This window comes from Lampetra fluviatilis, chromosome 24 (genome assembly GCF_964198595.1).
Source record: "Lampetra fluviatilis chromosome 24, kcLamFluv1.1, whole genome shotgun sequence".
Lineage (NCBI taxonomy): Eukaryota > Metazoa > Chordata > Hyperoartia > Petromyzontiformes > Petromyzontidae > Lampetra > Lampetra fluviatilis.
Window position 1 is genome coordinate 13,101,590 of NC_136298.1, and position 25,375 is coordinate 13,126,964.

The following is a 25,375-nucleotide window of genomic DNA, read 5'->3' on the forward strand; positions in this document are numbered from 1 at the left end:
CTTACCATCTCGTGGCTGTGCGCTGGCAGGCGCGCACCTCCTCCTTAGCAGGTGACACGTCGGGTGTGATTGATCGCGTAAATAGCGCACGTAAGTGGCTGCCGCTCGTTTATTGTACATTGCCGTGAAATTACATTTTTATGAAATGCATGGTAAAAAAAATCAAAAATAATTGTCATTGTAAAGATGATGTGTTCGTCATAATATTGCAAAGCCGCCACGTTTATTGTTAGGCTGCAATTTATGTCCCATAACCCTTAAACTGTGGATATGGCAAATATCAAATCACTACGAAGCCAAGCTGTCTTGCCATAACAGAAGAGAAGGATGATTTTAAAAAGTGGAAGTGATGGGGTGTGCGAGGCTCTATCCGTGCGTTAGTGTGATGTACGGCCTTGCCCGTGGCATATTAAGGAAAGCCGTCCTGGCTGCACGAGTGCGGTGATGTGATTTACGCGAGACTTTGATGTAACGTGCTGCTCCGTGATATTCTACTCGAGCCAGAGCCAGTGGTGTTGGTTCAATAGCCAGATGCACTTGCTGCACTGAAACAATTAGTCTAATTAAAAAATCAATCACATTCTAAACGCGAGCCTGGGCTTCAGCCAAGTTATCTTCGTGCGGTTGTTTCATAGCCTTTTGCCACAATTAGTACACAAATTCTACCCCGTAACGGCTTATTTTAATTGGAATGCAACATATTGACTTTACATTCATGTAAATTCCCATTGCATCACATTTTTCAGTTGTCAATATTGTAGCTGCCATTCGGTATTGTTATGTCGGCATCATGCTGTCCGTATGCCAGATATTGCCGTGGAGTAGATTGGGCCTGCGGGTGGCCCTGAGGCCGGCTCAGCCAAGCAATGTCGAACGATCTCACCAATGCAACGCCAATCGCATTACAGCCTCCCGCCTGCGAGACCATGCACTGAGCTGCCTTCTCTGCCAATTATAGCGAAAATATTGTCGGCGTTGAGATGGCACTAGGCAGCCGCACCTCACGACGAGGGTGCATCGCTTCACGGAGCGGAGGACGGCCTTCCGCGACCAGGGTAGGTGCATTGTCATGGCGAACGACGTCCAGGGCACCGCCATCCCCCTACGTCGCTTCCCTCTGCCACGTAGCACAAGCGTAGGGTATATGTCAGAGGTTTTTGTAGCCAATGCAATTATCCGTATTTGTTTTATTTTGGTTAGGCCACGCGGTAGTTTTACGTCAGAATTCTTGGCCTGTTGGGCGGTGGATGGAAAATGACAATAATTTTGACATGCAACTGCCACGTGGGCTAGCCCAGCAGAACCAAGTGGCCCCTGGAGCACAGCTGGCACTCCTGGCTCCACTGTGTCCCCACCACCGCTCGTGTGCTCCCTGTCCATCGCCGACTGCCTCTCACGAGGCTCTCTGGGTGACCTACCCTGCCCCGCCGCGTCCCAGCATGCCACCCAGCATCACCTCCACGCTGCTCTCTCCCTCTTCTATGCTCAGGTTCACAATCGCTTTCCCGGTCTTAACCATGTAACTCCTAACATCTCCTCGTGCACCGACACTGAAAGGCCAGATACGTTTTTTTAAAGTTGCTTTGGTCGTCCAAAACTTTGATCATGCAGTAGTTCTGGCTATAATACTAAAGTTTATGTTCGTCAAAAGGAGTGCCTTTGGAAAGCTAAACTTGATAATGAAGGCAACTTTCCGGAGTGCCTAAAGAAGAAGAACGTCATCAGTGCGCACTACCTGCAGTGCCACACGTCCAGAAACACGGCAATTAACTAAAGTTAATAAAGAAAAAAGAGAAAAGTGTGCCAAGTAGCATGGAGAAGTGCATGCATGGATTACATTGAGAGACATGCATGCATGGATTACATGCGTGGACTACATGCGTGGATTACATTGAGAGACAAAAAGAGGAACACATCGATCATCCCACAAGTCAGAGACATCGTATTGGTCTTCATTCAGCATTGGATAGAGCATGGCTGCTGAAAATCATTACGAGTGACTTGGGCCAAGCTCAGTGTCACCTAGATTGCTTGCCCGGGGGAGGCACAGGGACACAGGAGTTGTACTCAACAGAGGAGACGAACACCGCTCACTTGAGCCTCAAGTCCCTTGGACTTTCTTGGCTGCTTGCGGCAGGGACGTCGTCGCACCAACGTAACAACGGAGTGCCAGCCTCGCCACACGCTCGCACGAGCCGCACGGTGGCAGCGCTGGAGGTTCCGCCGCTGGGGTGGGGGGGCGGCCGCCGCTGTCTCCGTGAGACGCCAGCCGCGTACTTCCCGGCGGGAGTGCGGCACTCCTTGCGCTGACCCCGCACAGATGATGACAGGCTGAGCCGCCCTCCAACGATGATTTGAATTCATAAACCTTGCGATTGTGAGACGGTGTACTCGGCACAGCAGCACCACTCGGCCTGATTATAGGGTGGTGGCGCAGTGATGACACTTATGCCTTTCAGCAAGAAGTGCCTGGCTTCGATTCCAGACTCGGGCGCCTTTCTGCGTGGAGTTTGTGCGTTCTCCCCTTGTACCGCTTCATGCGTTTTCTCCGGGTCATCCAGTTTTCTCCCATAGCCAATAAACCAATGTAACTGGTGTTTGCCAAACATTCCATTGCTGAAAATTATCTTCAAATTCCTCAATCGAGCTTGTGCCTGAACACAAATCTTAAGACTCGTTGAGGAATCCCTTGGTAAACAAGCAGAGTGATAATAGTAATACATACTTAGTCGTGGCTATAATATCACAGTCATAATGCCGTTTTTGTTTGTGATTAACTTCTCTGTGAATCCTTAGGGTCAGCGGATAACAGGGATAAATGCATACGTGCTGATTTCTCGTGTAGCATTGCTTGTGAAGGAGCGTGTTAGGGATGAGGGAAGTGATGCGTCGCTCGGTGTATTAACCCCTGGGATATATTAGACGGGAGGAGCGGTGGCATAGTGGTTAGTGGCATGTGCTATTAACCCAGCTACCCGAGTTCAATTCGCAACCACGGTTGACATGCAGTGAGTGATGTTTTAACCAATTAAGAATCGATTAAATGGCTATATCATCGATAATATCTCTTGCAATTTAACATTCATTCCTGGTTGACTTTCAGATGCAGAAACGGGAGTAATTCATTTTGCAGATAATAAGAGTTGTATTTATTGCAACTGATATGAACATGACTGTCGTTCTCTCTGTGCATTAAACCAAAAAATAATAATAGCTACAACATTTGATTAATGCACACAATTACATTATCAACTTCATTACTGTAATGAGCAATGTGGCTGATTAGATTTTGGAATAGACTCAAACTGAAGTCATGAAAATATAATTATTCTTTCTCTAATATGTTTGCATTAATTTCTGGGTTTTTTGCCAAGTAATGTGCGGTGTTTTGCCCGCTTCCCGGTGAATTAGACTTGTGCGTATTCATCATTATCCGAGACCCAGTGCAGTGTTTAATAACCGTGTATTTCAATTGCAATGTCGCAAGGCAGAAAGTAAAAACCACACAACTCCAACCAATTCTGTTGCAGAATATATACACGGTTTGGCTTCCAGATGGGGGGTTGCTTAGCAACATGAATAGAAGGTTACATTTAATCTGGGGTGCAAATGAATACGAAATTGTGTTAAATGGAAATATTAACACAGCTCTCTCTGATGCAGTCTTTTAATTGCCAGAGCACACTCCAGCAGCCAGCTATTCTGATTAATGTCGGACGCAAAATTACGTCTTCACAATGCATCCATTGTCTTGCTCGCGCTCGGCGGTTGTTAATTTTCTTGCATCGCGCCCAGGCCACACACGGCAGTCGTTTACACGGCTCCAGTTTCACAGAGCGCTGGCGTTCATTACAATCGCGTTGTTAGGCCCTGTATGTGCCGCCGGTGCCATTTGTGCGCTTGCATTGTGATGAATATGCGTCGCGATATTATGTTTTTGCGTGCAAATCATATATTTTGCATTTTTAAATGTCCATGAAAAGGTAAATGTGCCTTGGTGATAGGAACATGTTTGAAATGCAGAACTCAAAATAGTTTAAATATATATTAATAATTTATGGAAGAACATCAGTATATTCTCCCATTAATTATTTGTTGTTATCGTGATGGATGTTGTATTTGCAAATATTCAGTGCAAGGATCAGCGTGGGGTGATGCGTTAATCAGCGACAGGCTCACGTTTTATTTTAAATCCTTCATGAAATTGAATGCTTGGGAAACAAAACCTAGGCGTTCTTTGACCGCACCGAACAAAATTGCGTTGAGATTACAAAGCGAATACGCACGACACATACATATCCGACCAGTGTGGAAGAGTAGACCAAAATGCCCAGTAGAGACGAGCGCTCTCTGGAGTTACCCTCTTGCAGCAGGCCCTTCTGCTAGGAGTGGTCTGAGCGAGCAGCTGCAGGGCTGCACCTCTACAGTTGCCTTCTCTCTCAGAGCATCGTGCGTCGCACGGCCGCCGTGAGACCCATCTGCTCGGAAGCGCCCCGCTCCCCCCCGTACGGTGCGCGTGTGCTGTGTGCCGCACCACACGCGTGTGCCGCGTAGCACGCGTGTGGTGCATGTGGCGATGGCTCGGGTGGTCAGTGGGGCACCTCTGCACCGTCGTGAAGTGTTTTAAAAGAAGCTTGCGGTGCACGGCATCGCTGGGAGAGCAGTGAGCGTCGCCTCCCCTCGACGTCGCACTGCGCGTGTAGAATCGCTTCAGGGTTGCGTCTCACACGCCGAGAATTTGCACTTCACACGCCCGACACTGGTGGGCAAGTTAAGTCAAAACCCCAAGCTTCTTAAGTTTGTAAATACGTAAGTATATATTTACTGATTATAGGTTTTTCCCCTTTATATATTTACTGCTGCAGCGTAATATTATAACACAGTCATGTACTTGAAATCTTGACTGAATTTATGAGCTCGCAATCATTGTGGTCGTAATGCAGCGTAAATACATTCAAATGTATTTTTTTTTATTAAATTGGAATAAACATCTGGCCAAAGACTTCTAATGGCAGGCCGCACGACGGAAGCCATCTTCTGAAACGGTTTCGGCGTCTCTGGTGGAGGCCGCCCCCCGTCCACGCCGGCCCCCTCGGCGTCGCTCACCGCTCGGTGCAAGTTGCACGCAGCGCGTGCGCGCGCGCGTGGGTGCGTGTGCGCGCTCTTTTTAATTCAAACGCGTGCAACGCACAGGTCAGGGTTCATAGATGGACGTTCGTTTTCAGCTGCCTTGCAGGGGGAAACATTCTCTTGTGAAAGTACAGCCCGAGATTTTATAGATACACCACCGAAATAGCGGGGGCGGGGGGGGAATTCTAGAATTATAGATTGTGATCCAGGGCTGATAATCATCGTATCCTGTTGCATGCAACACGCTCGCCTCGGTTCCTCCTGTTCTTTGTCTTTCAAAAAAATGTACGGAGCCTCTGTCACAGAATTTGCGATGCAACTTGTAAATGGTTCTTCCTTTGCGGCGTAGCACACACCCACATTGCTCCCGGCGTAGACGCGGGGTGAGTGAGGGAGATGCCACAGATCTGTGATCTCCACCGTACACCACAGCCTTCCTCCTCTGTTCCCCCGTAACGCACGGAAGCCAACGCTCTCACAGTATTCGTTCGCCTTTTGAGAAAAAATTAAAAGGGTCATTCTAAATCAGAGGGGTATGTGTAAATGGACCACTGTAGTTACACTGCCTTGTTAAATGTTATCAGCACTGACAGCGCCAATATAAGCAGTCGTCTGTATGACTCTACGTTCTTGTGTTTATTTCCCAGTTTAAGTTGTAATTTTAATTAGGCATAGGGCTTCTAGTAACACGAGATCATATTTATAGATCAGGCGGTTATACGCATAGTGCTGTGTAGTCACAGTGCACGTTCCGTACTCCTGGTGCATTCATCACATCTGTACCCAATGGGATAATAAGGAACATCTCAACAAGCCGCTGAGAATGAGGGAGTTTGTGGAGACGATGCCATGCATTGTCTGTCTGCAGGCTCATTACAGGTTCCCAAACGCCCACATGGGATCAGAAGCTGCTGTGAAATATAACCTGATGGGATGTGTATACAAATAAGGATTCTTTCATTTTCTCATGTAGAGGGACAGATACGTGGACGTGAATGTTCTGCTTCGTTATTTGTATTCTCTCGGACGACGCGCCCGGCGGCCTCGGGTTCGGTATTATCAAGTTTTACGTCAAACTAGGGCCCGTATCTAGCAGAGGGCGTCCTTGCCTGTGCATACCTGGCAGTTCTCCAGCATTAGTTCAATGACGCCTGACTGCTGATGAGACACTGAATGATGAAACCAGTCCAGCGTTGGTTGTGTTGAACTAAGGCTGCTGCTGAGAATGTGTAAATAATGTTTAAATTGTTTTTATGGAGGTGCAGATATGTGAAGGGGGAAAATTGTGTCCGCTTGTGTGTCTTGAATAGACATCGTTGTTTTACACTGGCTCCCTCCAGCACGTCTTTGTAAAACAATGCGGATGAAGTGGCATACATAGATCTGTTTTACTTTCACAAGGTACGTCCCTTGTTCTGAGTGACTACCTCTGTGGTGCATGCAGCAGTTATCCCATGAGCTGAAGTTTCTTGGAACGCTCTCTTGGGCCGCCCAGAATATTCTCGGTGATTCTACGCTTCACAACGAACCTCATGGTAAAACGTCTTTAGCAGATTGGCATTCGGGTGGTTTGTTGAGAAAAACGAACTTTGATGCACACACGTACATTTTTTGCTTAAGACCCGGTGGGAGCCGTTGAGACGCAGTTTATTTTGCCCGGGAGATTTGAGGAAAATTAAACGGGGAAATAATGAAACGCTGCACTCGTTGTTAAACAGAACACGGACAAGTTGCACGCACGCAAAACACATGGTTTGAATGTTAAGTTGCACATGACATAACAAGCTGTTCATTGTTAACCTGGGAAATGTACTTATTCTTGTACAAGAAGCCTAAGTAAGCTATTTGTCGTAAAGCCTCGAGATGCTGGACTCGAGTAAGCGAGTATTGTGGATAAATCTCAAAAATCCAGCCAAACCAAATGAATGAGAACGTGCATGACACACACACACACACTCACCCGCAGGAGGATCACTCTCCAGCACATTGTCTTGTGCTCTTGTGTTTGGCAATATGCTCTTCAGGAGCTGAACGCCAATGTCGAGGTCTGCTAGCGACGACGAGAAGAGGGCTTCAGGAGAGAGTCCGTGTCGTTTTGCTATTTCTTTATTCAAAAAGTGCAGACCACAGTAGTCTACTGCACGGTCCATAGTTTGCGTTGCATGGCCCCATGCGCATCAGCCTGTTGATGTTCTGATGCCATTGATGGTTACCCCGTTGTCGTCGAGGAATTTCAAAGCCAGGAGGTACGATGTTTGGGTCTCGAATGAGGTGTTTATTCTGAACGTCTACGGTGTTCCACTCGGTTTGGCAGTCGTGTTCTTCCCGATCTGGGCGAGATTCGAGGATGTGCAGCACGTCAGCTGCACGCCGCCAGACGGTCTGCATATCCGCACGAGCAATGCCCAAGCATCTCACTCCTCTCTTGTATGGAATCCAGTGAGCCCATGCGCTCAGACACCTCGGTCGACTTCTTGTTAGCACTCTCCCTCGCTCTCCCTTTCGTTTTACGTTTGATTTACATTTGTTGTTTATTTGTTGTTTATTTGTTGTTTATTTGTTTACACAAACGCAACTACTCTCTTCAAGCCCGTGGGAATCGGCCTTTTTTTCTTAGAGTTTAAGAACAAAGCCTTCCACGTCTGCTTAATGGCTGTGTTAAGTGACGTGAATTATATGTTGTTAAATTATAAATATTTAGATATTCGTTATGAAGTGTTAATTAAGTGTGTTTGGTATTAATTACGTGTAAATGTGTTTTAAAATGTTAGTAATTATTCAACGTTAATTGTTTGCAGTATGCCATGAGTCCGGATGCATGGGGTTTGCTGCATTCGTTCTGCAGCAACTTCTAGGGCGTGTATTTGTCAGAAGTATTGAAATTTACATTTGTCAATGAGATTCATTTTCTTGGTCATGCAACCAGCTTCTAGAATGGATGGCTCATTGCTAATTTTGCAATTTGCAGTGAATATCGCTGTGTAATTTCCTTCCTCGGTGTTCGAACTTTGGAAGACATTTATTTTACGTATCGTGTGTTACGTCATATTATTATGCTCATGCTACACGACTATATCAACACCTTCCACACATCCGTTGCCAACGTTTGTTCTTTTTTAGTTATAATGATGGCCGAGTACTTGTAGCTTCGGAAGTATTGCAAAGAGAAGACTTAGAATCGGATTCCTGCAGGATTTCTCGAGGATAAATCAAGATTCTGAATTGGCTCTCGGAGTGCTCGAGTTTGGATCTACGGGGGGAGGTCTGGTGGGTGGCTCTCAGGTTGCTTCAAGCGAAGGAGCACTCCGTGCCCACCGCGTAGCAGCGGCACGAGACGGCCGCTCCGTGCCCAGGACGCGCACGGTCTACTGCGATACGGATAATCTCCCTACTCGTGTGTGTGTGTGTGTGCGGGATTAATCCAGTCGTAACATTTTAGAACTTAGCCGAAAAAGTCTGAAGGGCGCTGATGCCCACGGCAGGGCAGTGGCACGGCGACGATCCGTTGGTCCCAGTGAGGATGAGCGGCCACACCTGGGGTGGTATCGCTCCGGCCACGAACCACCGCAGCGCGGCGATGGCGAAAGGTGGCGTCGCGGGCCTCGGCCACGCTGACATCTCGAGTGGGTGCTCTCGTGAACGCCCCACTGTGGTCAGAGCCATCACTCCCCACTTGGAGAGCCCCTTGAGTGAAGGCAGACACCACTGTGCGTGAGGGATGCCATTCGGTTATTCTTTTGCTCTTCAGGGCCGTGATTCGATTAAAAAATGTAATTATTTTTGCCTCGTTTGTAATGTTTCATTTGTCAACCTCATCCATGTTTTGTGTAGGTTTTATTAGCCGCGCTAGTCTGAATGTCACACGAGTATATAATTAGCAGAAATAGATTTTAAAAAATACATCCTTACGTGCGCCGTGCAGTGCGTGAGCCTGAACGCTCGACGCTCGCCAATGCTTCAGTGCACCCACGCTCTGCGTACGAGCGACGCGTGCGATGTAGACACGAAAATAACACACGGTGTCCACACAGGTGTCATCCACTATTGAATCATTTTAATTAGACTGCAGCTTGAACTGCGTGGTTGAATGCTGGGCCTACGCGACAGATAAAGTTTGTGCCAAAAAACTGAAACGCTTGAGTGATCTTCTCCTGCATCTCACTGAATAGTGTGAAACAACCACGGCAGAGATGTTGGGGGAACACCTGTGGCTCTCTCGAACCTCGACACGATTGTCGCCAACGCCACGTCAGATGTGTGGGAGTTGAGAGCGATGGGACTCGTACGATGGAATCTTCATACACCCAAAAGTGTGTGTTAACAGCTTTATCAGTTTCAACCGCATTCGATTCATTGCCATCTCTCACGATCCTGCTTTGTAATAATAAACCAAGCAGCACCTGCACACGAGCTGATTTCATCGCTCTTTTCTCCTCCGTTGATGTCCTCTTGAACGCGTTCCACCCCTTGGCTCCCATTCCGTCGTGATTATTGTTGACCGTCGGCCATCGTCCCTTTCCGAGAAGCGTCCTCATTTTTCTAAACAGTTTAAATTATTTCTTAAACCTTCGTGTGTTGTCGGAGTCGTACGTTCTTCTTTGTTTACAATTCTTCAAATGCGTCCCCCTACGCAAAAGAGCAGCATTCATCCCCGCTAGCGTCCGCTAGCGTCCGCGAACCAGCGGTGGAGTTTACATATTCCCGTGGCGTGAGCTGTCGCAAGGTGGTGGTGACGCCGTGGGTGGCTGCGGCCGCTCCGCCGGTGTTTCGACGCCGCGATCCAAAAGCTTCAAATCGTATTTGAGGTCTCTCACTTCAGCTCGCTCTTGGTAGTCGATACATTCTCCAAACCCCGAGGTGGTTTTGTTTTGTTATCAATCGAACAGACTCCTCTGTGAAATGTCAAAACTGCGTTTGATAATTTCACAAGAAGTCTTTAAGTTTGGCGAGTTTGTGCTTTGACAAATCACTGCCTTGTGGTTTTAAATTTAACCCCTCTCTGTCACGACGAGAGTCTGTGGTTTCAAATTGAATAAAAACACCTAAACCAGGGAATTAAAAATTCAGCTATTTTAACAATCGGCGGCTTTTAAAATCCTCTCGGATGATGTGAAAAGTACTTTAAATGGTTCTTTGTTGTGATTCTTAAAAGCACAGAGGCAGATGGCCGTTGTGAATTCAGATGCATGTGTACATGTTGGAGCACAGTGATGGTGTAAAACAACAAGGCACAGAGAGAGAGAGAGCACCATGTGGGTTGAAGAGTTTCTTATTGCAAATTATTTTGACTACTTCACATCATTTTCAGTGCTGTCTGTTGCAACTTATGCGGTCTTGTATTGTTATTATTAACATGTCAACGTTGGCTGACATTTTTAAACAGAAGCGTGGTTTCCTGGAAGCTGTTTTTCGCAAGCCTGATGTTCTTGAACACAGACGTAATACGGGCTTCAGAAGCGGGTAGCTGGCAGCCTTGTACTAGCTGCTTATTATCACATGATGAGATTTCTTATTGTCCTAACAGAGCACGTGGGTTTAATGGATTTACGTGAGCTATTTATGTTTCCTTTGAAGGCGTGGCCCCTGCAATGCTCCTCCCTGCCACCCTAGGTCCTCGCTAGCTCCACGCTAGCTCCACCCTAGGTCCTCGCTAGCTCCACGCTAGCCACGCTAGCTCGTCTCTTGTTGCGAAGAGACTCTTGAGAGGTAAAGGCGCAGTCCTGCAATTACCTACTCACGCCACTGCTGGTGGAAGGGCCTCCAGAAGGTATTTGGCCTACTCTTTCACAATGGCCAGACATCTTCGAAGAGGTGGGAATATCAACTAACGGGTGAACCCATTTGCACCGCTGGGTGGACAGAGACGGGCGGGTTTGAGAAACTTTCCCATTGGGTCAACTGCCGCGTGGGAAGATGGAATAAAGGGGAAACTATTATCCCTGAGCAGCAGCTTCATAAAAAATATACCGTTTCTCGACTGACCCCGCCTTTTACCTTTAACCCAGACACGCCCCCTTCTAGTTGGTTATTGTATAGCGCGCCCATACCCGTGATTAGCCCTCCTGGCCGACAGGTGGCACCCTGGCATGACACATGTATCATTTGCCCCCCAGAGCCGGAATGAACTGTCAGAATTCGGAGTGAAACTTCGATTCCAGAATTGATTCTTTTTTTTGCCTTGGCGGTGAACGTGTGGCCTCTCGTGGCCGGAGTGTTTGTGTGAACCACCTGCGGCCCTGCTGTCCGTCTACTGCTGGACGGGGTCCTGGGGTAAAAAGGTAGCGAGCGGTAAACAAGGGAGCATAGGGGTGCAGTACAACAATGGATGTTTCTGCAGTGCCCTCTGCTGCTCCCCTCGCAGCGCCGCGGCCCACAGCTGCCGAGTGGGGCACAGCGGCCTGGCCTTCCAAGGAGCACTGTCCAGGCCCCGACCCACTTCGCTTATGAGATGTGATGAGATTTTGGGTGGTTTGCTAACAGTAAAACGCAACATTCGCCAATCAAAAACGCCTGATTCTTACACGCACGGTTCCATAATACACGTACGACGGGCGTGATGTTGAACGCTAAGTGATGAATCAGTCTTGCTGTGTGCGCCCACTCTTCTGCACCTAAGCTGTGCTTGCTTCACAATGGTTGGTGCTTCATTGTAGTTTATGTTTTAAGATTTTAGAGTTAGATGTTGACAGTCTATAAACACAAGACGCATTTATATCTGATATTTATGTGGGATTATTAACCGTGTAAAAAATATGGTTGAGAAAAATATATTATTACCGTGGTAAATATTGACACAAACAGGAAGCTGGCTATAAAAAAATAACATTGACTGGGTTGAAAGAGCAAATTATGTGTGGCGTTAGGGACGTGGTGGCGTTGGGGACGTGGTGGTTTAGGAACATGGTGGTTTGCGAATGTGGTGGTTTGGGGACTTGATGGTTTGGGAATGTGGTGGTTTTCAATAAACACATTCCTGCGGAGGGAGCTGGTAGGAACGTTCGGTTGCTCGGTCAATGGCCAGGGTCAACGGCGGCGTGGTGTATTCCGCAAATATGGCCGACTGTGAGGGCGGGCACAAGCCGGCGTGAGTAGGTTAAACGTTGAGTTTTATAAGGGCACCACGGGGTGACCAGCCCCTCCCCACCAAGCCCCACCCCTCCCAACCCCCACCCTCCCCACCCAGCCCCTCCCCACCCAGCCCCTCCCCACCCTCCCCTCTCCATCCAGCCCCACCCCTCCCATGTTTGGATGCACGACAGACGGACACAATAATCCCCTGTGGGCTGGTGTAAATGATCCGTGCAGCGATTGCGTTGAGGCCTGCGCTGGATGTTGCAGCGGGAGCTTGCAGGTCGTAAAACTTGAGTCACTTGCTGCTGCTGCTGCTGCTGCTGCTGCTTGAACCGTATCGCAGAACGGCACAACCTCAGCGGCCTGCTGAAAAATGAGGCATTAAACTAATAACATTACAAAAACAACCAGCTGCTCGAATGTTGGCCAAACTGGCTCCAAAAAACCATGTGGCTGTACGTTATCGTGCAATTAGACACATTGTAAGTTGCGCAACTGTTTCCGGAGCTATTAGCTGCAACAAACGGTGGGGTGAATAAAATGGTGCCAGCCACATACGGAAGCAGAGCAGTGGAGCACCCCCATCACCAGCCCCCCCCTCCCACCAGGCCCCTGCAAGCAACGCTCATCTCTCATCAAATGTTGCATATATATATACACTTTACCGAATAAAGCCTCACTGAGTCTCAAGACACTTTTTCAGGAGGGTCCTGCCAAGTGTTTTCAGTGGGAGTGGTGTTGCTGCTGCTGCGTGTAATACCAGTTAAGTCGTTTTCAGATGATTAGTCCGCATTGAGATGCTTGCTCGATACAAGTGACATCGTACATTCCTCTATGGGAGGAATCCAAGGAACCCTGGAGGAAACCCATGCAGAACGGGGGGAGAGAACGCACAAACTCCACGCAGAACGGCATCCGAGTCGGGAGTCGAGCCCAGGGGCTCCTTGCTGCGAGGCACGAGTGTGTGACCACCGTGCCTCCCTGCCACCTTTGCAGTGTGACTGCTCGTGCGTGACGCGGCGATCTAAGCTCTGCTGCACAGCCCAGATTGAGTCATCCTGCAGGCAGCCATCTCCAGACAAAGCCAAGCAGCCAGCAGCCTGGCTGCACGCATGCCCAGTGCTTCCTGGGTGCAGAGCACGCGCACTCGCTGTCATCGTGGCTCTCCGTTTTTCTTATTTCTTCACACGTTGCTTCTCGCAGTATCCCCACTTTCTCCCTAATGACTCTGGGAGATTACACACGGGGAGGAGGGTGTTTTGCCGTGCAGAAGATAAACAATGGCTTTGCATGCGCACCTCCCCGTATCTCTCTCTCTCTCTTCTCATATTTGTTTCTCCGCTTGCATTTTTATCTCCCGTGACTGTGGGCTCATTCTATCTGGTGTCTACTCCCGCTGTTTGAAGTGTTATCAATGGCTGTGTCTACTGTAATGGCATTTATTATGAAAACAGAATGTTGTTCCTTTTATGGACATATTTATATTTGATGAAAACTGTGAATACAAAATATATATTGTGCTTTCAAATCCCGTTATGTCAAATTCCCTGACTGAAGTTGTGCGAAGTTACATTTTTTTGGATAATTCATTGTTATCTTTACTTTTGAATCGAATGTCTTGCTTCACATGAAAATGTGATACGTGGTATTGCTTTGGAATGTCAGTCCACACATTGGCCTGGGAAACCAAAAGAGGCGCCTTGGCTGCCTTTCTCTGCGTGCTGCAGTGCTGCTTTTAGTCGAGTCTGGGTGATTCACTGACAACATAATGATGATTTGTGTCAGCGTCGCGCTTCTAATTTTCCCATCGTTGCGCTAAAACTGTAATTAAGTGACTTTGTTCCTCGAGGTGTGCGGGCGACTCGGGGGTCAGGGCACCGAGCCATCACCACCGAGCTCCTGGCTCCGGATCTGAGTTTCAGCCGGTGATGACACCAGGTTCTCTCGTGTAGCGAGTTCAGGGTCTCAGCCTGGCGCATCAATGACACCTTAACAAAATTTATTACATTTGGATTTTCATTTAATTTGTAAAGGTTACGGTTCTGAGAATTAAACATTTGGGTTTGAATGCCATACGGCGAACAATTCTTCCTATGTAGGGTTTTGTGGGAAGTGTACCCTCTCTTTAAGGGGTCTCAGAAGTAGTTCTGGGATGTCTATCACCTTCCGCTCTCGAGCACGGGGTGATGCACTGCTCTGCGAGTGTTCAGAATGGAAACGTCTCGTGACGTGATGCAGATTCTACATTTTATAACTCGACTGATGTTTTCTCGAGTGACTTGTAACCCAAAGGATGGCCCATCTTTAGCCCTTCCACTGCCTGTTGCATGTTGTCGAGGATCATGGTTTGAATCAGGCTGGCCACCCTGGTTATTACTGCAGAACCATAAATACGCACCGTCTACTTCGCAGTGGATGTTAAAGATCCTTCGAAATTAGTAGGCTGTTGTGTGCCAGCGTCAGGGTCAAAATTTGCCAAATTACGAAATGACCCACGGATTACTCAATTTGTATTTCGCATATAGCAACGATCGCCCCCTACTGGCAGACCAATGTCCACTCGGAGGCCGGCACAGAGTCGCCTTGTGCCAGCACGGGGACAGCTGTCCCGGCCGGGGCAGGCGGGGGGCGGCATTTGAGCGCGTGAGGTGGTTTGCGATGCGCGTGTCACGATCTGCTGAAGTGGCGCCGTACGAGCGCGAGCGCCGTAGCTCTTCCGTTGACGGGGCGCGTCGGTGCTCACTGTACGGCGCCCACTGTACGGCGCAGGCGAGCACGCGAGCACCTGGTACCTGGACCTGAAGAACGGCGCCGGAGCCGCGGGCCACGGGCCGTCCCCCGACAAGGCCGACGTCGTCATGAGCCTGGACAGCGGCGACTTCGTCAGCATGTTCGCAGGTACCGCACGGCGGACCCACAGCACCGCGGGCAAAGGCGCAGCCCGTCACGTCCGGCGGAAGGGCCTCCGCTAGAGGACGCTTGAGTAAACCCCTCTTGGGAGTGTTTGGCCTACTCCTCCACACTGCCGTTAATAACAGCACAATCATTTGCAACGTGCGCAAATTTCACAAAGCGGACGAATCGTTGTTCGGTCGCGAACTCGGAGGCGTCTGGGAAGAGGTGGGTGTACCCACGCTCTACTCCGCCACGATACCTGCCCACATACATTGCTCGGTCGATTCAACTGCGGCGCTAGGAGATGGGATCGAACCGGCGACCCCTGTGTTTGGAGTCCGTTGCGATGCCCATTGCACTGCGGGCAGCATCACGTCGGGCGTGGCTTGTGTTCACACATTCAAAAATGTAAACCATTCGAGCAGAACCAAGTGAAGAGTAATATCTTAACGGCCTAATGAGTGTAATTGTGTTTGGCGTGCGAGCTTGCGTTGACCGCCAGGCTCCCGATTCGTCGGTGCGCAGCGTTGAACGTGCGCCTGCGCCGGGTCGTGTCGTCCGGATGGTGCGGTAGCTGCTTAGTTGAATTTAAAACAATTGGCTTCTTCAACGAGCGTAACGTTAGCTTTCCATTTTCCGCTCGATGTGTTTTGGTCGCTGGCCAGTGCCTGCCTGCTTCGCGTTGATCGTAACAAGAGTGGTAAAATCCGTTTTAGGAAGTGTTGCACTGACAATGTTGCGACGATAAAGGTGGTTTTATGTAACTGCTAAATTCCTAATTTGAAGGCCAATAGTCAATGATAGTAATTAGATTATATATTCTTTGGTTGTTTTGGTAAAGTCACGTAGTAAGAAATAAAATAAAACAAATCACGACGTTTCGATCGCTTGTGTTGCGATCGAAACGTTGTGATTTATTTTATTTTATTCCTACCTACGTGACTTTACCGAAAGAACCAAAAAGTATGGATTCCTGCAGTCACGAAAGCTTCAAATCAAGATAGATTACATTTAGCAAGGTCAATTAAATGAAATGCTTCATTCACATAAGAGTGAAGGCATATATTTGGAGGATATGGTAATAATAATTATTTATATTATTTACTCGGCATATATTTTATACAAGTTCCTTCATGTCAATTATCACACTTTTAATCTTAAATATATTTCTCCACACAGTTATAACAACTACTTTACAACGTTGATTGTTTTGTACGCTTTGTAGATTATTTAATACTTGTTCGGGATGAGTAATCCAGAGGACCCCGGTTCGATTCCCTCTCCTGGTGCGGCAATCAAAACAATGGTGCAGGTATCTGAGATCCTCCAAGGGGAGCTCTTTAGAGCCCTCCGTAGTAGAGACCCTTCTGCCAGCAGTGGTGTGAGCGAGAAGTTGCAGGGCTGCAGCTCTACCGAGTACAAGAGTGTAATTTCCATATGAGCAGAGAAATAATAATACTAAAATAACCTACATGTACTGTTGAATTATGTGGTGTGATGCTCTGTTGCAGGTAAGATAAAGCCCACCATGGCCTTCATGTCTGGAAAGCTCAAGATCAAGGGAGACATGGGCATGGCGCTCAAGCTCGAGAAACTAATGTCTCAGATGAAATCCAAACTGTAGGCACCGAGCGTGCTGCGAGAGCCATCGGCTGTGCATGGAACCAGCGCTTTGTGGTTTCCGAAAGAGCCTCAGGAGGTAACATCGACGCGGCAAAGGGGCAATTCAAATGATGCGGACGTAAAATGACATGGCACCTTATCATCTTACACATGAAGGCCATCGTATCTGTTGACTCCTGAGTTTGTCATTGTAAGCGTTCTTTTACTTTTCACTTGTTTGACAAAGGAATACCAGCTCCTGGCAGTGCTGTGTTGATGGGAAGTGGTATTGCTTGGCAGTTTATGCCTGTGGTGAGCATCGGAATTGCGTGCTTAGTCTGCTTAGTCTGCCTCGTGTGGCCTCCGGCCACCCGCTCTGTTGTGTGCGGCTGTCCCAGGTGCGCGGATCATTGTTAATTATCACCCTGTTCTACATGCTCCACATATCAATCAGCCGTGCCTTACTGCAACCACTACGCTAGTCTGTTATAACCGATGTGCTGCTCCTGCTAGCGTGGAACGTGTCTACACATTTTTCCCCATTTGTAATTCGTTATCTGTCAGCTCGGTTATAATCACGACACACGCTCACATCAATTCACTGCATTAAAATGAATTTAGCTTTTAGCAATGTGTCCTTACGTACATTTTAAGACGTGCAGCCCATGTGAAAACGCATTGGGTTTGATGAATAACATGATTTGTGCTGCAAATGTATAACAATGGGTTTGGGTGAATATTGATGTTGTATGGCTGCTGGGTGAGAACATGCAAATGTAAACAACACCAAGCAGAATGTGGAATGTTCTACAACGACAACAAAAATGGTTGTTGGTGAATGTATTCAGCGGGGACTGAAACACATTGATTTTTATTACGTTATGTAGTAGCAATTACTGTGGAAGTACTGCGTCTAATAAAACACCTAAACCCCAGTTGAGCCTGCGTGGTTGATCCGTGCGTCTTGCGCAGCGAGAGCACGCAGCTTGCTCCGCTGCCGCCGCGTCTCCAGATATACTTGGCGGCAGCGAACAAAATAGGATAATACGTGACTGCCTCGCCAACGCTGAACGCAAGCACAAATTACAAGATGCACCGTCTCCGCCGTTGAGCGTGCGGGGGCCGCCACCTTGCGTAGTCTCGAGCTATTTTGAGAAGACCGCGCATCACAATCCCACACCGACAACGATCACCCATCCACAGAGTCGCCGGGCTCCATGCGACTTGGCTCGCGAGGTCCAGTGCGGTCGTGCTGTCGGCCACGCTCGATGGGTCAGAGGCACAACCGTTCGGTGAAACGTCAAACTCCTGTTATCTTGAAACAAGACAGGGTTAACCACTGCTCTCTTTAGCTGTACTCTACATACATAATATGGGCTTCTTGGATTAGATCACGTAAATATATAAATGTGTCGTTAAACCCGCCACCACCCGACACAGCCAATTAGTAATGTTTGTCACGTAAACAGAACGTGCCAAATGTATAACGGTGGGTTTGGGTGAATTGTAAATGTTGTGGATTTGCTCTCCAACACACCGGTGTGCTGTACTAGTGACGAATTGACACGTTCTGTTTACGTGACAAACCTCACTAATTGGCTGTGTCGGGTGGTGGCGGGTTTAACGACACATTTATATTTACGCGATCTAACCCAAAACACCTGTATATGGATGATATTGGTCGCGAAATCCCACGTGTTAAACTGTACTCTACATGATGGAGTCTTCACCGTTTGTTTACTATAGCTTGACCGCATTATGTCGCGGACTCAAGGAAAGAAACCCGAAACGAATGTAGCTTATTCACATCGTTTATTAATGTAGCTTATTTGGAAGTGAGTTTATCATGCAGTCTGTTTAACAGCTGGTGCTTAAAACTGGGGAGGGAAACTTCGCTGGAATTATGTAATTACTCTGAAAACAAAGCAGTTTGCAAATTGCAGTAATGAGGCAAGTCTCAGTATTGGTAGCGATGCTCGTTACGTGCGGTGGTTATCTCTCGTCACTGACAACGCATCGAAAACAACGAGGAATGAATGAGAGCAGTCTGCGACTCATTGATGAAACGCAACGGGGCGGCTCCCTCTCTCTCGCGCGCTCTCGTGGCACCGCGAGGGTGACCGGCGCCACTGGCAATCACATCGGGGCTTTCTTGCTGCACGGCCAAGAGATTTTTCAGGCAAATTCGCATACCTCCTCTGAGGAGATGACTGTATCTAAGCATGAAACATACAATCTATGGAGGCCTCAACGTGAATTCGGAGTTGTTTAGCTGGTAGTTTATTTTAAGTGGGCCGCTGAGAGGATGTGTTGACAACACCGGCTATAATCATATCCGCAGCTGGCTACAGCCACACATTCACCACCCACCTCTCTCCCCGCTACGTTCTCTCACTTCTTGGTTAAATGTCGATGTTTATTTCTTTAAAGGACCGCCTTTATCACGTGCAGCGGACAAGGGAGCCCTGGAGAGAATTTGCGCAGATAGAATCCAGGCTACAGGGTCGGATCGAATAGAGGAACAATGTGGGCATTGATAATAGTGAGGATGGTGAGGATGGTGACTGATGGTGAGGGTGGTGAGGATGGTGACTGATGGTGACTGATGGTGAGGATGGTGAGGATGGTGATTGATGGTGAGGGTGGTGAGGATGGTGAGGATGGTGACTGATGGTGAGGATGGTGACTGATGGTGAGGATGGTGACTGATGGTGAGGATGGTGACTGATGGTGAGGATGGTGAGGATGGTGACTGATGGTGAGGATGGTGACTGATGGTGAGGATGGTGAGGATGGTGACTGATGTTGAGGATGGTGAGAATGGTGAGGATGGTGAGGATGGTGAGAATGGTGAGGATGGTGAGGGTGGTGACTGATGGTGAGGATGGTGAGGATGGTGAGGATGGTGACTGATGGTGAGGATGGTGAGGGACCTACAGGGTGCACAAAGAAGGCATCGCCCTTTGAGTCGTGGACCCGAGAGACGTGCCTGCTGCTGTATTTGACGTTTCAAACGGTCTGTGGATGTCCACGTCCATTCATTGTTTATCTAGAAGTGTTCTTACCTTGTTTGCTACATTCCCAATTTAAACCGAACGTTGACTCGAGGCGTGTGTCGGAGTTTCGCCTGCGGGGAGTTCGAGTGTCGTGGTTCGAGTTGGGCTGCGCTACGAACCCGGCGACCCGGGTTCGATTGCAGCTCGCGGCCAACACCAGTCACGATTATCTGCACTGGTCCCGGGCCTCCCCTCGGTCGACTCAGCCTCAAATGAGTGCTTTGTGGGATGTGTAAACATCGCCACTGGGGAGACAAAGGCGGTCGAGCGCAGTGCTGGCAACTCGCCCCTCGTGTACCGTGTCGATCTTTATCATCGATGCTCGCTGACAGCGCTTGCCCCAACAGTCTGTAGGTGTGTTGGGCCTTCTGTGAGCGCCAGCTGTGGCCAGACTCGGGAGCTCCGTCGGCGTCCCGAGCCCCGAGTCCTGGCGGGGTCGAGGGCCCCGAGTCGCCACGTGCCCGTGAGTGATCCTGTGCTCAACGCGACCCGCACGAATGTGCGTCGTCTGTTTGCGGTGATGATCATTACCACGGGATCTCGCGTGCGGTTTGCATTCGGCATGGCCGTGTGTTATCACAGGGGTCAATCAAGGGTCAAAGATAGCAGCAAGGGTGCCCTATCGCAGCGAGTCGTGAACGCTGCGGCTCCACACCGCGACTCGAGCAGAGGGCGAGCGGCATGGAAGGAAGAGTTTTGTTGGTCTCCTGTTAGCAGCGTAAAGACAGCAGCCACAACCACTGACTTGGGGGGGGGGGGGGGGTTCGTTTTGCGTGGAGCCTGAGTTCTCCCCGCTCGGCGCATCATCTGCAGGGAGCGCGCGAGAGAAGGAGAGAGGGGGGGGGCTCTGTACTGGCAGGCCGAGGAGCGGCTGCAGAGAATGCCGAGTCGGTGTGGCATTTACTCAACATTCGCTGTGTAAATGGCTCAGCACAAAAGTGAAACATAATTAAAATCACACTTTTTTACCCCCCAGAAGAGAGCGGCGAGTAAAGCGGCATGCCCAGCGAGTGACGAAATTCTGCATCGAGAGAAGTGCACGTGGCCAGGGCGGTGGTGGCGGCGGTGGCCGTGGCAGACAGAGGCGCGCCGTGCAGTCGCTCTGCTCCCACGAGCCAACGGGTCTCGTTGGGTGTCTGCTACATTTTCAGTTTCCTGTATGAGGTGTCGCCCTGTGAGCCATGTGGCTCTTGACTCGGGTGCAACCGCAACAAACAAACACATGAACAAAGAACATCTTAAAGTGACTACGCGCAACATAAAAATCCAGGAAAAAACAGCAAAAGTCTTCCAGAAAAAAGCACCGTATATCAACGCTGTGTGCAGAAATCCCAGTTGGATGCAAGTCAAACAATAACAACCATAAGACAATTTAGATAAAAGTGATCAGGCTAACTGTGTACTTCAACAAACAAACATGGCTAAACCATACGTTTTCGGAAATCACCAAAATAAAGCTATAAAAACAATGTCACATTCGGGATAAGATCCGCAAAGTCCACTCTCCACTTCGTCACGGACAAGGGGAGTAGTCGGCCCAGCAGCCACGGGGCTCCTGGCTCCGGGTTCCACGGCTCGGCCCTCGGCGTGAGGGTGAAGGTCGTCGTCGTCGCTGTTGATCGAGGGACACGTTCGATTAAACAAAAAGACGCCACATGGTAATGTCTGTCCCTGCAACAACAGCTGTGTTAGAACGTTTGCTATTTTATGATGACTGTCTTTATTTCCTTCGGGAATGTAGCATTGCATTTTGATATTTGCATTGCACTATAATGTAAATGGTTGGTTAAAAAAAACACTTAAACATCGAAAGAATACCGATGTTTTCGCGTCAAAAAATATCAGGAGGTCGATTGAATCCACGTTTTTTTCCTTTGATCTCTCATCCCAAGTCCACTTCCAAATCGAGTTTGTGGTGAGTGCGTCCCCACTGCGCCACCCGCAGCGGCTGTGCGCCTGCGTGGGTGTCGCCGCAGTGCATCATCCCGCAGCACGAGCCCCGAGTCTGAGTCTGCTCGCGCCCCGCGTGGTGCCGAGGCGGCGGCAGGGATCATCGCTCGCTTCTCACACGGCCAACCAACGTTGGTGGCAGCAGTGCAGCCTGCATCTGTATTTATACTGGAGGAATCCGATGAGCTGTAAAGCTCCTTCTTCACAGATGTCAAGTTGTAGTTTTATTCAGCTGAGAGGGGAGCCTGCGGCACTTCAGTCCAGTGGGAACTCGACATGAGCACGACTCTTGGGGAGCCGGGCGTGCGTACAGGCCACGTGCGCTTGCGTCACAAGTTGCCATTTGCCTCCCAAGGCAATTGAAGGATGTGTTGCGTTTATCAGAGTTGTGCTTATATTAGGTTGGCTCACATCCAGCCTCCACGAATTCATTTGGTTGTTATGGAGGCATGCAGCGTGCATCGATTCTTCGACTAAATTAAATTATTATGCCCATGATACGTGCATCGAACCGTGGCCGCCAGGGAATGGGACGCCGACCGACAGTACGGACGTCACGGAGGAGACGGAACCGTGGAATTGGCGCGCGTGCAGTGCTGGGTGCACGATTGCATCCCCAGATCGTGAGAGGTGGCAGAGACGACTTTGGGTGGGTGGGGGGGGTTATCCAGCAGTGTATCGATCAGGGTTGAGGATGGCATGCTTAGAATGAAGAGAATCGTCCAAACGAGACGGCGAAGACGGAACATCATGGCGAGAGCTCGCCGGGGCCACGGGGGGGGTGGGGGGGTCAGCGTCGTGGTGCAACACTCCCCTGGGCCGTGCCTTCACTCGCCTCTTTCATTGGCTGAGCTTAGGTGAGTAATTGATTTAATTGGCTGAGTTTTGTGTTAGTGATTGATTGATTTAATTGGCTGAGCCTGCCTTAATAATTTTATTGATTTATTTGTTATAAGTGATCGTTTGATTGGCGTAATTTTACTGAGATTTATTTTATAATTTAATTGATTTAATTGATCGTGCTCCGTGTGAATGATTGATTTAATTGGCTAATTGCTATCATACGTTTATTGATTGATTTAATTATCTTCGCTGGTTGAGTGGTCTATCTAACTGTCGATATGTCTATCTCTTTATTTTGTACTTTGTCGGAAGTGAAGAGTGATTCGCTTCATGGAGGGGACTGGTCCCTGCCATGGGAATGTGCCGTGTCCACATCTGGTGGAGTGGAGAGACGCCCCGGCGCCAATTTTATATTTTCACTTTCACCGACGAAATATAAATTACCCAAAATCCAATAACGGTGCTTTAAAACGTTTGGATATATCAATGAAATGTCTCAGGAATATCCTAATTGATATATTTAGATTACACATACGCAGTGCCGCATTATCCTAGTAGCAAAAGTAGCTACACATGCTACGGGTCTCGAACTTTTAAGGGCCCCGCGCTAAATGCTTTCAAGCTTTCAATTCCGGTTTAGTGATTCTGCACTTGCTCTATTACTATAGTACTATACCGCGTTCAACCTTTATGAACGACTGGGTGTATAGCAAATGAAAAAATACAATAACTTTACTATGCAAGTAAAAAAATTGTGTTTTAATATTTGTGTTTGTATTTATTTAGGGTCCCTTTATAACATATGCTACAGGCCCCGCACTAGCTTAATCTGGAAGCTATGCATTGACATTTGCCTCTGCGAGCTATCTTGGCTATGGGTTGATCGTCCCCGTTCTCGTCACTTTAACCCGAGTTGAGGAAATGTCCTCTGCGACTGCCAGCGTGTTTGTGTAATGGGTTGCACATTCACACTGCGGATTCATGAGAACATACAGCAGCACCGTCACAAGTGCTGTTAACACGCCGAGAGCAAAGGACATTGTGTGGATCGCAATGCTGCTATGTTTACGGAGTGATTTGATTTGTTTTACTTTGTTGAACAAAATAGCAAAAGGTCAGTCACCATTTAGAGAAACTGCCGCGCGGTGTAATGGTTGACACACTAAGTCCACACATCTTGTAATGTGTGGTGGCTGGTCAGTATCGCACAAGGATATCATCACCAAGACGCTGTGTTTCTCAGATGAGTATGGTCTGCCAGTAGGCGGCGATGTGGCGGTTTTGTTTTAACAAAATACTTAACGTTGCGAGTATGACAAATGCGAACCGTGACGCCGGCACTCATTGGCCTCCACTCGTTTTAGGATAACGCCACAGAATCTTTAGCGTCCACTGAGGGTGAGATGGCGCATCTTGTCTGGTTAACGCACTATTAACTAGGGCGCCTGCTGGGCTTGAACCACCAATCTTTGCAACAAGAGACAAGCGCTCAGCGACGTCACCGCACAATGTGTTGTATCCCCTGATGTCGTCTCCCCTTACTCGCTGTTCTGAACTGATAACCTCAGAACCCCTCTTGCCACTGACCATCAGCCACAGAGAGTTTGTTCCTGGCGTGGTCTTTCCCTTATTGCTGACCTATCCAAATGTTGACCTCCGTTCCACACGTGAACCACCGGTACTGATGCCCCCTCTCTCTCTCTCTCTCACACACTAACAACAACAACAAGATGATGATGATGTCGGCATCCTCTGCCCATTTTGCATCTCGCCGTGGCACCCCGATCGGGGTTGGAACTGAGTCCAGCGGGAGGCGTCGCGCCACGGAGAGGAACCGCCACGGCACCGCGGTTCATCCGCCGCGCTCACCAATCAGCCTGCGTGTGATTAAACGTCCAACATTGCACAAATGCAAATCTTCAAAGTACTAATTTACATCGCTTTGCGTGAACGTTTTTGCTCGCGATACGCACAAGGCAATCCGTTTGAACCCAACCCGATGAAAGCAACTTGGTCCACGCCCGCTGGAGTCCAACGCCCTTTACTCCACCACTACTACTACTACCACCACCACAACTACTACTATTATTATTACTATTCACACAGCCGTCGTTCTGGGACGGTGGCGACTTCAGACGCTTTGAGACGTCCTCGCGGGCGCTGCGACGCGACGGGGCCGTGCTGCTGGCCCGTGTGCTCCCACGCCCTGCGGGAAGTGTCGCCTCGCCACCAGCCGTGGGCACGGCCACCCCCCAGCCCACGGGCTCAGCCGTTCCCTCGAGATGTGAAGCTGCCGGTCCCCGCGTGCTGCGCGGTTCACTCCCCGGTGCTCTTACGTCGTCAGCGACTCCACCAAATCGTCGGTTCGATTTCTCGACTAATTGGACAACGCGAAGACGGTTGTGGTTTAAACACGCCTCTGTTACAATGTGTGCCGCTGGACGGGAGGTGGCGGTCGGAACTTGGTGGCGTCACCAGCATCACAGGCCGCGTCACGCCGCGCTGACGAGTTTGGGGGTTTCCAGCCTTCTGTCGTTGTTCATTGGGCGCGAGTAGTCGAGAACACGGGGAGTGCAGTACAATGTTGTTGTCGCGTCATCGACGACGACTCGGCCCGTCTTAAGGTTACGTGTAGGATGTTAGTATCCGTCAAGTGATGTAGCAGTTGTATGCATTGTATCGAGTTGTATGCATTGTATCTTGGTAGGTTGTGCGGTGTCTGTAAGCGCGACATCTAATTCCGTAGTGGAGGGGGGAGAGGGACTCCTCCTCTGTGAGACGATGTTGAGGAAGCCTGTTTTTTGCAGCGCAAATGAACTGTGATGTGA

General features: G+C 48.9%; 1 protein-coding gene across 1 annotated transcript in view; it reads left to right on the forward strand.

Moving 5' to 3' along the window:
• HSDL2 (hydroxysteroid dehydrogenase like 2) overlaps positions 1 to 17,633 on the forward strand; it is a 53,759-nt gene extending 36,126 nt beyond the window's left edge. Inside the window, exons 10-11 of the mRNA XM_078867786.1 lie at positions 14,971 to 15,099; positions 16,608 to 17,633. Of these exons, the coding sequence (XP_078723912.1) occupies positions 14,971 to 15,099; positions 16,608 to 16,720 (242 nt within the window). The 3' untranslated portion in view covers positions 16,721 to 17,633. The remainder of the gene's footprint in view (positions 1 to 14,970; positions 15,100 to 16,607) is intronic.
• Positions 17,634 to 25,375: the final 7,742 nt, after the last annotated feature.